Source organism: Eschrichtius robustus, chromosome 10 (assembly GCF_028021215.1).
Source record: "Eschrichtius robustus isolate mEscRob2 chromosome 10, mEscRob2.pri, whole genome shotgun sequence".
Classification (NCBI taxonomy): Eukaryota; Metazoa; Chordata; class Mammalia; order Artiodactyla; family Eschrichtiidae; genus Eschrichtius; species Eschrichtius robustus.
The window spans coordinates 82952413-82966652 of NC_090833.1; the positions used below are offsets into that span (position 1 = coordinate 82952413).

At 38.9% G+C, this 14240-nt stretch overlaps 1 protein-coding gene across 8 annotated transcripts; it reads right to left on the minus strand.

The window, feature by feature from the left end:
* Positions 1–415: 415 nt before the first annotated feature.
* Positions 416–14228, minus strand: HNRNPK (heterogeneous nuclear ribonucleoprotein K). Of its 8 annotated transcripts, none has more exons than XM_068553771.1 (17): positions 14102–14228; positions 12091–12169; positions 11899–11983; positions 11346–11443; positions 10618–10674; positions 9126–9169; positions 8178–8250; positions 7572–7643; positions 6955–7068; positions 6475–6603; positions 5553–5860; positions 5381–5435; positions 4992–5075; positions 4699–4714; positions 4540–4622; positions 3973–4142; positions 416–3199 (listed from the first exon to the last, which is right to left on the minus strand). In XM_068553771.1, the coding sequence occupies exons 3-17, from the start codon at positions 11954–11956 to the stop codon at positions 3169–3171; spliced, it is 1392 nt and encodes a 463-aa protein (XP_068409872.1). In that variant the 5' UTR covers positions 11957–11983; positions 12091–12169; positions 14102–14228; the 3' UTR covers positions 416–3168. The 8 variants fall into 8 exon arrangements, with proteins under 8 accessions (XP_068409872.1, XP_068409866.1, XP_068409867.1 ...); XM_068553765.1 differs by having other exon boundaries at positions 416–3259; XM_068553766.1 differs by lacking the exon at positions 14102–14228 and adding an exon at positions 13752–13856 and having other exon boundaries at positions 416–3259.
* Positions 14229–14240: the final 12 nt, after the last annotated feature.

The following is a 14240-nucleotide window of genomic DNA, read 5'->3' on the forward strand; positions in this document are numbered from 1 at the left end:
AAAAAAAAAAAAAGCTGGATCAGTTTCATTTCAAACTTGCCAACAATGGGCAAACCTTGGTAAGTGGGAGATGTAAAATGTAGCATTCAAGGCTACTTTTACATTCAGCCATCATCGAGTCCCTTTTTCAATAAACATTTTGATGGCACTGAACACCTATTATCAGAAAAGTTTCCACTGGTCTAAAGAGACAAAATACAGGTCTCTATCTAACAGCAGTCTTAAGCAAACCACAACCTATCATTTGTTTGTGGAACAGTAATTCCATTTTGAGTACCAACAACATAAGGCATTTTAATACAAAACCACTAATATGGTTAAGAGAAAAATTAGTCCATTTTCCTAAAAGATTCAGTCTCTATGTGTTGCAGTGGTATCAGTGATTAGATTTAAGAGTAACTGACAGATCATTCAATAAAATTCAAGTACTTTATTATCAGTTTCATTATGCAAACTATTAACATTTGAATAGTAGAGAAGAGATTTAAATTCCTTTCCTCGCTCCTGAAAACACTTTGGTGCAATCTGGTTTCCTACATCGTTTGCCTATCAGTTGATTTTCAAAAAGTTAAGCTAAAAACATTTTTGAAACTACATTTAAACTTTTAAAACTTCAATAAATCAGCCTAGTATTTACTTTTTACAAAATAGGTTCAAAATTCCATTTGTTCAGTGAATTTTAAGCTTACTTCAAAGAATTTTCTCAAATTGCCAGCCTATGTTCAGACACCATTTACCAGGTAATAAGAGTGGAAATGAAAAAGGCCCCTCCCTCCAAAGTTGTATCCCCAATTTACCAACGTCAGATAGTTTTTTTTTTAGTACCTTGCTTCAAGGTCTGATTTTTAAAAGGCAAAAATAAAAACTTTCAGCCAAGAGTCTAGTTACGTAACTAATTTTTTAAAGATTTTTTTTTGATGTGGACCATTTTAAAGTCTTTATTGAACTTGTTACAATAATGCTTTTGCTTTTTGGTTCTCTGGCTGCAGGGCATGTGGGATCCCAGCTCCCCGACCAGGGATGGAACCCGCACCTCCTGCATTGGAATGGGGAGTCTTAACCACTGGACCCCCAGGGAAGTCCCTACACAACTAATTTTTGAATGACAAACGAAAACTTTGAAAGCCAGTGTTCTCTCCAGGGATACTTTCCTCCAACAGAAGTAACAATTTGACTAAAATGTCATTACCAACAGTTTTTCTCTAGGGGAGGGGCACATTTCAGCATGAGTACACTATACTGACACTATGCAACCCAAACTTACCCATACTTAAAATACCCAAGAGGGAAACTAACACCCAAGTGGCAATTCAGACTAATTTCACCTTTGGGGAAACCTTATCACAGACAGCATTTTAAGTGATGCTGTGATATCACTGTCACTTATCAAGAGAACACCCCAGCTCCCTCCCTAAACTAAAAGGGGTATCACTGAAATGTTAAACACCTTTGCGTGCACTAGTCATACATAGTTCAGAAAATTCTGTTCACTTCACGTTCTTCTATCATACACAAGTCTCTTTTCTAAAGTTAAACAAAATTGCATCCATGAATTCTCTTCCATGTAATTGCTGAGTTGTTCTCAGGCTTTCTGGACAGTTGGAAGTTAACAGGTAGCATTTTAAGGATTTACGAGCCAAGAACCAGAAAAAAATAGTTTACATTTATCTATAAACACTCTCACAACAAACTGGAACTATTTTAAAGTTAAACCTAAGAAACTCAAAGCAGCTCACAGGTAATGTGAGAATACGAGGACTTGTAGAATTGGAATGACTCAGCTCTCACTATGCTGGACTTCCCTTTAAAACTAAGAGCCCAACTACTGTAATTTTTAACTTAACACCCCTATCATATCTGATTTATAAATGCTAGAAAAACACTTCACACGAAAAATACATAATTTAAGATTATTGTATTTCCTTACGAGAGGAATGTTTTAACAAATTTTACAGGTGTCAATCAACCTTTGTTCGAATTGGGCACACATCAAATCTAGCATTTTGGGAGTTTTATTTGGAAGTGAACTTTTAACTATCAATACAAATGCCAAGATACTACACAAAACATCCACAGGAACTTTTTTCATCTTTTTTGAATTGTTCACAAACATTTCCTACATAATCCAACATACAACAGAGAAATGGTACATCTTTTTCTTTCAATTTGCATACAATGGAAAAACAAGAATATATATATATATATTTTACAAAGTTTAACTAATAGACACTACCAAGCTGACAGTTTAGTCTATAGGTGAGAAATTATCTAATAAAAAATAATCAATTTATTTAGCATCAGTCACTTCCATAACCAAGTATTATTCTGATTAATAAAACTTGCTGCCATTAAGCTTCTGGTATATACTTATACCAACTACTCCATCTGTTGTATTGCTCCCCACCTTGGTTCTTCACAATTACAAACAGAAAATCGTTGCAAAGTAGGGGCAAGCATTTGCAAAAACAAACAAAAATCCCCAGCTTATTATAAGCATGAATGTGTGGTGGAATTTCCTCCCAAGCAATGGACTTTCAAATCACTTAAGAAATCACCAGAACTGAATGTGTTAAGATATTTCGCCTAAGTCCAAGAAGAGATGCATTTATTTATATCCAACAGAGGACTGAAAATTAAACTTAGTGTTTAGTTTGGGGGCAGGTTGGGGGGAATTCAGCCATTTGAAAAATGACCGTCTTAAAAAAAAAATGACCACCAAAAATAGGTTCACTAAATTTATTTTAAAAATCATAAAACGTTTCTTACAAAAGAGCATTACATTCTGCACACTGCTCTGAATAGATGCCAGGGACATATGGACTATTGTTACTTTTCCTCCCTGTCCCACCCCCCCAAATGTTACAGTGATCACAAAGTAAAGTGTTCACAATAATTACATGGGGGGATTTTTTTTTTAAACCACCAACAATGAACAAAAATTAAAATTCACTCACTCTGCTGCTGTTTCAAAATTTCAATGTTAGTTTTTGCACACCCTCCCCCACCCCCCACCCGTTTGTAAGGAACTAAAACATTACATCTGGTGAACAGCAAAGATTTCACTACACCTCAAATGCAGAACACCTATGAAGCAGAGGAATGTTGGCTTTTTAAACAGAAGCAGATAAAAAAAAAAAGATGCAGGACTCCTTCAGTTCTTCACTAGTCTTAGAAAAACTTTCCAGAATACTGCTTCACACTATAAAAAAGAAAAAATATCTTGCATTAGAATCCTTCAACATCTGCATACTGCTTCACACTATAAAAGAAAAGAAAAAAAAGTACGAATTAGAATTTTTGTTCGTAACATCTTAATCAACATTAAGACAATTTCAATGCTAAATTAAAATGATAAACATGTCCATTACACAGAGATAAGAATTAAAACATTAGCAATTACAAATTAGAGCAATGTAAAACCCAAGAAAAAAGATTAACAGTAAATCAGACATTAGTGGAGCAGAATTAAGAAAATCAAAAGTTGTTAATATTTGGTAGAAAAGACAAAGAAATGTCAGTTAAGGTGTGAAATGCTGCATTTTACAGCACCAATCATTTGTCCTGTAGAGGCATGGCCTGTGCCATATGGCAGACTGTGATTTGTTGTCGATTTAGTTATCTAAAAACAACAAAATCACTAGTCTTCCACACAGAACTAGACCAACATCCACTGAATCTTCTATATTTTCTACAGGCTCTGTATAATTTATAACAAGTGGTTTTGGCAGCAGTTTTCACCAGAGAAATGAGAAGTTTGCTTGGTTAAGGCTTCTTCCAGCAAGATTAGTATTGAATGTCTTCTTTTTTTAGTAAGAAAGCAGATGAAAATTAAAGCAAAGCTATTAGAATGTTTAGAAGTTAGGTCCCCAAAAGGTTGAGACACCATGGCTTCTAAAAAGAAAAATCAGTTGAGAAGAGAAGCTTTTTAAGGTTTTAGTATGTTTAGGCTAACATAAAGCTAAACAAACTGACCTGTTCTGCAGCAAGTACTGTGCATTCTGTATCTGGTCCTGTGTTCCTGTAATGGTAATGATCCGGTCTTCAGACCCTTCTAAAGGCTCATCAATTTTGATCGACGCTCCTGACTCATGACGGATTTGTTTAATCCGCTGACCACCTTTGCCAATAATAGATCCAGCCAGCTGAAAAGAATTTTAAAAACAAGTGTTTATTATGTACTTTCAAAGTATTATCCTGTATGTTCAGTGACCATCAAGAGTATTTACTTTGTACAACTTATTGACTATGCTGTGCTAATTTAATGCCCCCCACTAGTCAAGGTTTGAATTACAATGTAGTTACATCACCCATTGACATTTCCTTTAATAAATGAACCAGGGGCTCAGAACCCTCCTAACTGCTTTTTAATGGTACTGAACATCTTTTGACAAGGCTTAAACTGGAGAATGACACCTCAGCTGAAGTCCTTGAAACACAATTTTAATCCTAAAATGGAATATTTTTGTTAAAACCTTTTATTAAAAGCCAGGAACTTATAATGACTCATTAAATGTCCCTTGTCATATTAAAGATACTTACATCTTTGGGAATAGTTACTTGTGTAGTAATAATAGGTCCACCAAGATCACCATATGAGCCACGACCCCCTGCGTAGGAATAATCTGATTTAAATAATGAGTATTAAGTTCATTTACAAAGCATGAAATAATATTTGATTTCACAAAGAAGAAAACTTACCATATCCAGAGCCACCCTAAAAACAGAACAGAAAAAAATAGAAAATTACTTCGCCTTCAAAACTTCAGGTATTTTAACATTAAATCCCCCCGAGTTTAGGAAACCAAAGTCCTCCCATATCTTCCCTAGTAAGTAAATTTCAAAGACAATCCTCAGGGGAAGAAACCATTCAGGTACACAGCATCCCAAGAAACAAAAATGTTATATGGGGGGAAATAAAACACTTATCGATGAGTAAACGAGAATCTTAAAATTATCAGTGACATGAATAATAAACACCCATGATACTCAACCTGTGGTTCATAAGCCATCTGCCACTCTGATGGGCTCCATGTATCTATGGCAGAGTCCCAGGTTTCATCAGCACTGAAACCAACCTGTGTTAGAGATAAAACTATTAACATGAACCTGCACTATATTTGTCTGAGCCATCATTTTTATATGACCAATTACTATCTCACATCTCTATATAAACTGGCAGTAATCATGTATTTTGGGGGAAAAAAAGATGCAACAAGTCTTAAATATCCCAGCAAACACCCGAAACAATGATTTAAGTGGCTATCTACAAAAGCTCGTTTGTAAGACAAAACTCCTGTTAATAATCTTGAACAAAACATTAGCTATCTGGAGACCCCTTTTAGCACTCATAAATACACTGAAGAAATATCAAAGTTCTTACCATGCCATCATAACGGTCTCCAGGTCTTCCTCTTCTGTCATAGGCCATTAGATCTCTGCAAGCATAGTACTTGTTGTAATCTCAGCTGGTCACACTATCAAATAAAAACCTACCCCCTCTACCCATAAAGTGTAGCTTCTTGTACATTAATGTGTGGATGAAAGAAACTTACCCCCCTCTAGGTGGTGGTGGTGGAGGAAGAGGAAGATTCCGAGCTCTGCTACCACCCCGGCCACCTCGTCCAGGAGGAGGTGGAGGAGGTCCTCGACGAGGGCTCATATCATCATAATCTCTTCTGGATGGAGGCATGGGACGCCCACCCCGACCAGGAGGCATTCTGTCAAAACCACCTCTTCCCCGCATGGGAAATCCCACAGGACGTCCACGGCGGTCATCAAACATCATTGTAAAACCACCATAATCATAGGTTTCATCGTAAAAATTGGGATCATAAGGCTGAGCACGTCCTTTGATGGGAGACTGAAACAAAAACATAGCAACTTTACAGACTAAGGAAAAAGCCTTAGTTCACACCAACCATTCTTTTAACAAACAGAACATTTCAAGCCCTTTGTATTTATCCTGGGAGGTACTCGAGATAGGGATAGGGATATATGCAAAGATAGGAAGGATTTAAAAAACGCATTTCTGGTGAGTTTCAAACAAAAAAAAAATTGAGTTTTACTGCTTGCGAGGTAAGGATTAACAGCTTAATTTTACCCTTAGAGCTTAAGTAACAGACTACAAACTCCTTTCACATTGCACAATGGGGATTATGAAGAAGTGACCACCCCAAGGGCTGAGGGGATCAGTATCCTGGGTATGCAGTGTAGTACTATAGCGGAACCATAGGAACTTCTTTTGAAAGACCAAAAGCTATTAAAAACCTCACCAACAATGTAAAGACAACTCTCCAGATTCTCCCAAAGTATTTCTAAGTTAAAGTGATAGCTAAAAGCAGGGTGACAGAAAATTGTTAGGTGAAGGAAAAGGAAAAGGAAAAGCCATTTATCTAAACATTCTCAAAGTACTTTTGAACAAGACATCTGTTTTACAAAATTAAACGCAAGTAAAATAAAGAGTTCTGAAGGTACCTCTGATATAAGATCAAGGATGATCTTTATGCACTCTACAACCCTATCAGGTTTTCCTCCAATAAGAACGACTCTGTCAGTGGATTGAGGACAACATTCCTGGAAAAGCTTGATTGTTGTCTGAGTGTTCTGTAATAGGTTTACAAAAAAAGCATTAATCAATCAGAAAAAAGGAAATGCAGTACAAAAAAATTTCCAGGTTTAGACATATTTAATTTGTATTTCAGTAAAATTTTCCCCCATATAAAAAGCTTGTTAGTAACACTAGGACTTTGCATGATAAATTTTTGGCAAAATAACTTGTCTAGCATGGCCAGGCCTTTCTGTTTTATTTTCATTAGCAAACTAGATAAACTTAAGGGAGGAAACTCAAAAAGGGGAATGAGAGAAGCCCACGGAACCAAGTCCACATAAAAAGCTATTTTCTAAAGCTATTTTCTAGTAATACGGCAGGAGGAGAGAACAGAACTATCACTTTACCTCTCGAAGTTCTTTGATTTTAGCACCTTTGACCCCAATAATTCCTCCTGCCAGACTCTGATGAATCAACAGTCTCAACTCGCAGTCAAAGTCGCTTCCTTTATAGTGTTGGTACTGCGGAGGGAGAGTTATAAAATTTTAGTCCCAAATCAAGGATTCCCCAAGAATACACACTTATCTGCTATAAGCATACCAATATACTGTTGCAGTCAGCAACCTGAATTTATATTTCAATAACTTTACCAGTTATGTGCTTATTATCCTCAATAGCCAGGCCCAAAAAGGACATTCTGCACCACCTTAAAAAACTATTTTATTTTCAGGTCCTGCAACACCATACCCACACTGCAGCCATTTAGCATGTCGCTGTTACCACAAAATTATTATTAACATTCAAATAACACCATAAGAAAAATGACTGCAAAGCACTTTGCAAATGTAGTTAATTCCCACTGCAGCATGGAGCAGGGTCAACAGTGAGTTGTAAGACCATTCATTTATCATGTTTTTAAGCCTTTTTTCTATAGAGACGGGAAAAGTACGCTATGTTGAAAATAAAATTGATCCTATGGGCCAGGCTCCATACTTCAGTGGGGTTCAATGGCACTATGACATACATTTAAGCATTCCACAGCATCAGATTCGAGCGGGAGCTGGCTGGTTGCAGTGGGTGATGGCAACTGCAGGCCCTGAAAGTAGAAAAATAAGAGTAATAGGTTAAGTGTCTAGTGTGATCAGGCTATTGTCGCATATATTGGTAAAGCTACTACAACATATTTCACATCTATATCGTTAAATAACAAGAAACTGCTTATCTACATTAAGAATCAACATACATTGCTTTTCTCTGTACACCTAGTCAATAAATGATTACATAAAATTTAAAAATCCTTGAACTAGATCAAACACAGTCCTTTCTGACACAGTCCCACAATCAATACTCTAACTCAGAACCTCCTCTAAAACTAAAGCCCATAAAATATACGCTAAACCTCATGAAAGTGCATGGCCACAGGTAGTTCCTATCTACTCCAGTGGCTAGACTACATTTCCAAACAAGTAATGTCGGTTAATAACCCTGCACATTAAGTGGCAGAGTGTAACAACACATTGCTGCTACAAAACCGTTATAGCCAATGTCTCTCCGCCTCCCAAATTTTGCCTCATTAAAACATCCTTTAAGCACCCCCCAACTGCCAAATACATTTTAAAAATGAGCCTACCTCTTCCAAGGTAGGGATGATTTTCTTCAGAATTTCTCCAATTGTTTCAATGTCAGCACTGATACTCAATATGCTGTCAAACATCACAAATATCAGATAGTACAAAAAAAGGTGGAAAAGAAAAATGAGTTTTGTGGTCATCACCAGTAGTCAAACAACTTTTACAGAGAAGAACATACAATTATTTAATCCTCCCCATTTAAAGTAGCCTATTTATACATTTTCACATGCATTTTGTTTTATGCCCAATACAAACATGGTAACATTATTAGGAGACTTGCAGAGAGACAGAGAATGGGCTCTTGGAAGGGCTCAGATTAAGTGGGCAATAAACTGACCAGAACTGAAGCAGAGTTGAATACTTATGTTCCCCGCCACCACTAAGTTAATTAAGGATACCCTCACTGTTACATTGGTAAAACTGGCACACCTTCTCTTAGGCAAAGTGGGGGAATATGCAAGTGGTGAACATTATATTTGGAGTAAGGTTATGGATACCAGTTAGAAATTAGATCACTAATGGGCTCTGCAAGAAAACAAATACAAATGCGAGACAAAAACAAAGACAACACAAATGAGAAGTGAAGGAAAGTGAACCAGAGTTAGCATTTCATCAGAAAAAATTATGAACAGGCAATGTTGGGAAGCAAGGTGGGCCACAAAGACAGAGCGAGAGACTATTTCGGTAACAATTTGATTTACAATGCAGCAAATATGCAACACTTGAAGCTGTGCTCCTTCCATCGAAATAAAATTAGTGGATCGTTTGGGTGGGCAACTCACGGTAAAAGTTCAGTGACAAAAAGACTTAATGGGGAAAATAAGACAGAAACTTGAAAAACAATACACCGTCTAAAGGGGATACTATTTAATTATATAAAAGGCAGGTAATAAAATACATTTCTCTCTTTCTAATCAGGCAGTGAGGCATAAACTGTTGGGACATACCGCTCGGGGCCACTGCTGTCTGGGACTGAAACACTGGCATTGTACTGCATTGGTCATTGGCGTTCGTGGATGTTGGCATTGGGCATGGGCATTCAATCAGAAGTTGTCAAGTATGGTACCCGTTTGGCAACGAGCACATTTTTGGGCATAGCCAACCAGGGTTTTCACATGGGCGTTCAGGGGCGGATGGGCCAACGTCATGGTGGGCAACGCAGGGGTAAGTCGATCCAGTACATGGGCAACGGAGATATATGGCCAAAAAAACAAGGAGAGGGAAAAGGGGGAAAAGCAATAAATTTTAATTTAATACAAACTATACTCATACTCTCAATTAATGAAACAAGCTTAAGTTGTTCTGAAGACTAACACAATAATGGACTTCTCTATATCTGACTGTGGCTTAACATTTAAGGACCTTTAATGATGGTACTTTTTTTTTTTAAACAAACAATGTTTCAGTAGCAGGCTGGCTCATGAGGGTAGACACAAAACCTGTCATGACTCGAATTCTTGAGGAAATGGGGAAATTATTAACCCAGATAATTATACAGAACATCTGGATTAAAAGGAAAGAGGTTTATAAAAGACAAAACAAAAATTCCCACACCATCAAAAACCCTAACTCTTAAAAGACTGTTTGGTTTCCCGGAGATTTAAAAACGCACTCCTAGATCCTAACAGGCAAGTTTGTAAAATTTAAACAAATTTTCAAGTTCAGTTTACAGTAATCAAGAGGAACATACAAAGATCTGTGACCAAGAGAGAAATGAAAAAATACCAAATAAGTATTCAACACAGTTATTATTTGCCTCAACTTTAGCAAGGAAACATCAAGAGTGTGTACATGAGAAAAAAAATTTAGGAAATTTGGTGTACCCAAGTCCTATAAATATGCTCACTTCTGGTGATACCAACATTTAATGTGTCTAATCACAAGAGTCAACCCACTATAAAATATGAAGACTCAAACAAATCATTGGCATTGACAAACAGCTTCCCAGTTGTAAGATTAAGTGCCTACTCTATTCTTTACCCGTATCTTAATCATGCAACCTTTATTTCTTTGTGCTCCATGTGCAAGCTGTTAAAGAACAGATGGGCAAATTGGAAAAAAAAAAAAGGAATAAAAATTTTGGAGTTTAATCAGCCACCTGCAATGGTTTTCAGTAATACTGTACTTGATTCATACACAGGAAATGGTACAATTAAGGAATTTTATATTGTTATTTCTAATTAAGATGTTATCTTGCTTGAAGTGAATAATTTGGTGTAAAGTTATTAGAAAGTGAGGTGGTTTAATATAGAACCCCCCCAACTCAATATGGGCTTTGTTAAATCAGGAATGTCAAACCTTGAAAATCATCTATGTAACCAATTATTATAAAAGGCTTGAATCTAGACTATTAAATGATTTCTATGATGCAATTCTTTAATCCTACAAACACATAAACTGAAGCTTCCTGTGTAGTAGTTTAAACTCTTTAATACTTACGTCTGTACGGAGAGCCTTAATATTCTTGCCTCCTTTTCCAATCACTGCCCCAGCATTCTGGAGAAAATAAAAAGAAACTTATTTTGTCTTTTCCTAGAATTAATGTGTCTTCCTACGCTCTTAAGCTTTTAGCCAAAAACAAACACATGTCTAACCTCTTTTTTGGTTATAGAGATGAAAATCTATTTGGGGATATCAAGACCATCAGGTTACCAAAAATTAAAGAGTCTATGTGCTTTGGGGACTAAACACCAAGGCAGAGCTTTGAAATACTGAGAATGCCAGAAATATACCGAGTCTAAAACTTAAGCAATAGCACTAACTTTACAATGCCTTTCTGCAAGCCAATTAAATAATTTAAACGCTAGTAGGTACTTTCACATTGTGAGGTGTATTATCAGTCGGGTAAGCTGCCAACCAGGATGTTTCCTAATGAACTCACAATGTAATCAGACACAATCTTTAATCCGTTAATGCTTTAAGGATCATCCACACCCATCTCCTAGTTCAGCCCTGTAGTAGGCTCACTATGTTCAGGGCTTTCTTTTTAATTGCTGGCAAAATAACACAATTACCATAGCCTAAAAAGTCTGTTTAGGAAAAGCCACACAAATCTTTTATATTCTGCAGCCTGTAAGGTTTTGCAAGCTTCCCAGAAGGCTCAATCAGAACTTTTCTTAATTCCTACTTAAGAACCACTTTCAAAGTTTCAAGAATAAAATTTATACCTTGCTCTGAAGCAGAATGCGTAATTCAACCATCTCATCAGTGTTTCTAGATCTTTTAAAAGCTTGTTCCTCTTCCATATCTTCAGCAGGGCGCTTACCTAAAAATTAACAGTTCAGATTTCAGAAAGCACCAGCATCTTCAAGAAAAGTTATGTTTAATTACATTTCAGTTTTAACCTACAGATTAGAGAAACTTTAACTCCACTGTTTAAAGGGATTTGTTGCTAATCTTAAGTATGTTTTAAAAAGGCCAAAGGCACTGGTTCTTGGACTTTTAAGCATGAATTTAAGCACTCCGTTACAAATGGTTTTCCAAACAAGATATTGTGACAACACTTCAAAGGATAAGAAACTTCAAAATGCAAGAAAAAAATTAGTTTTACATTTACTGGCTTTCTTTTAATCACTTTACAGTTACCTATGCAAATGAGTTACTTCTGGTTCATAAATAAACGCTCAAATGTAACTGACAGGGATCTCAAATTAAACAAAGTAATAATGAAATTAACAAAACAAAAAAAAATGAAATTGTTAAAATAAAATGTCTTCTCACCAAATTCGCCATTGGTTTCGGTGTTGGGAAAGGTTTCCTCTGGCTGTTCAGTTTCCATTTTCTTGTATTAAAGGGACACACCAATCTGTTGAAAAATAAAGAGGCTAGTACAATTGGTTTATTGGAAAGTAAGCTGTGCATCTTGCTAAATGTTAAAAACAACGGAAAGTAATGACTGTTTCTAGAACGTACCAGTTATTAAATATATCCTCGCAGGGCAGAACTGAAGTGTTCTGGGCGGGACCAACTGACACCCTAGTGCTGCAGTAGCCTATAAAAACCAACACAAATCAGTTTTGCTTTTTTGGTTATTACTGAATACTAATCAACGCCAATTTGAACACAACGAACAAAAGACCTATTTCTAAAACTTGCTTCTTTGTTTTAGGGTCTTAAACTTCCAAACGATTGCCTTCAAACACAAAAACACAAACCAAAAGACCGTATCTGATGCTTTTGTAAAAGGAAAAACACATTTTTAGCCTTTGGATCAAAGCCCCACCACAGCAATTAGTTATCTTATATGATAAATACAAAGAAAACTAGACACATGTAGGGCATATCAATAAACCCACGAGTCTCACTATTGTTCCCGAAAAATATAAATTTATAAAAAGATACACAAAATTATTTTCACATTGGGATTTTAAACCGCTTTTGGGGTTCTCTCCATTGGTGACTTGAAAAACTACCTTCTGAAACCTTTAAAGTTTACAAATACAAAAGCGAATTCAAGCCATACCCAACCGTCAGGTCAATCTACTGGAGCGATAAACCTGCAAAGCTGATACAGGAGCACACCCAAACTGCCAATACTAGTATCCAACAGAACCCCTGAACACCAACACCATCACTAGCGAGGTATTTTACATTACGTTAAAAGCGATATAACCTGACAATTATACCTCCAACACCACACTAGCGACAGGACTGCAAACAGCCTTTTAGCTCGCCTCTCATGACTGGCAAAAAGCGGCGACCTGCGGCCCCCAGGAAGAGCTAAACAGCTTAGAGCTAAAAATCAAGGCCATATTTACGCCTTCCACTCTTCCAATGACCAACTGAAACGCTAACGTGGTTTAAAGACCGCAAGCTCTATTTACGAAAATAAACAAGTATCCTTCAGGTCCTTTAGTCACCGTTTCTCAGACCATGAAAATCGCTAAGTACATGCGTGTCCAGCCGAGCGCAAACATGCCGTTCTCTCTCCAACGCCAGGGATACCGGGATCGGCAACGGCCCAGCAACAGGAGTTGAAAAAGCTCCCGAGGCGAGAGCACCAGCGCCGCAACCTCTCCTCACCCGGATCCGACAGGAAATGGCGGCCCGCGTAATGGCGACTACGTGCTACTAGGCGGAGCCGAGCGCGGACCCCCTCCCCCACCCACCACGCGGTCCCGAGACCTCGTCCCCCGCGCCCTCCCCCCACCGCGGGAGAGACAAAGCAACGGTGGCAACCCCGACCCTTCCAGCTCGCCCGCTCCCGCGCCGGGCCCAGGCCGGGAGCGCCCAAGTGCGCCGGGCCCCACACAAAGAGAGCGGCGGCGTTCTCTACCGCCCTCGGGGCCCGCCCGCCGACCCCCCTCCTTCCCACAAAACCTAGTTTCCAACACTACAAAACTGCAGCTCATCCCACCGTCACAAGCCTTGCGACTTCCCGAAGCTTCCAGTACCGCAGCGCAGACAGCAGATATACGCTCAGGGAAATGGCGGAGGTGGGGGGAGGGGAAACCCGGCAACGTTCCCTCCCAGAACAGGCCAACCACCAAGCAGCCCCAACCGCCTCCCTCAAGTGGAGAAACTGGTCTCCGGCCCTCGCCCCCACGCGCCGTTCGCCCAGCCCCATTCCTCACCGGGCAAGGCTACCGTCCCTATGCTGCCGAGCCGCCTCAGCCGCTCACAGCTAGACAGAGAACGAGCGTAGGCCCCCACCACCCTCCCCGCGCTCTCCTACCCCGCCGCCGGGCCCGATTGGCTGCCCTAGCTACAGCGGTGGCGCGAGGGCGAAGCGATTGGCCCAAGGCCGCGTCAATCAAGGCGTTGGAGGAGGCGACAGCCCCGCCTCCCGCCGGCGCCTCCCTTCAGGCTGTAAGGCCGCTAAGGGCCCAAGAAAAACCAGACTTGGAAAAAGTCAGCGCAGCCTTTAGGGAGGCCAAACCCCTGCCCGAACCCATAATACTCAAGCCCCAATAACCCTAATTACCTATAGGCCGCAAATAACCAGGAAGTAGGCAAGACGTCGAGGTTGGTGCACTAGAGAAACAGAGGATAATGGCGCCTGCAGTGCTTTCGCCTGGAGAGCCCTCCTCCTTTCTCGTTCACGCACTCACTAGCTGGGGGAG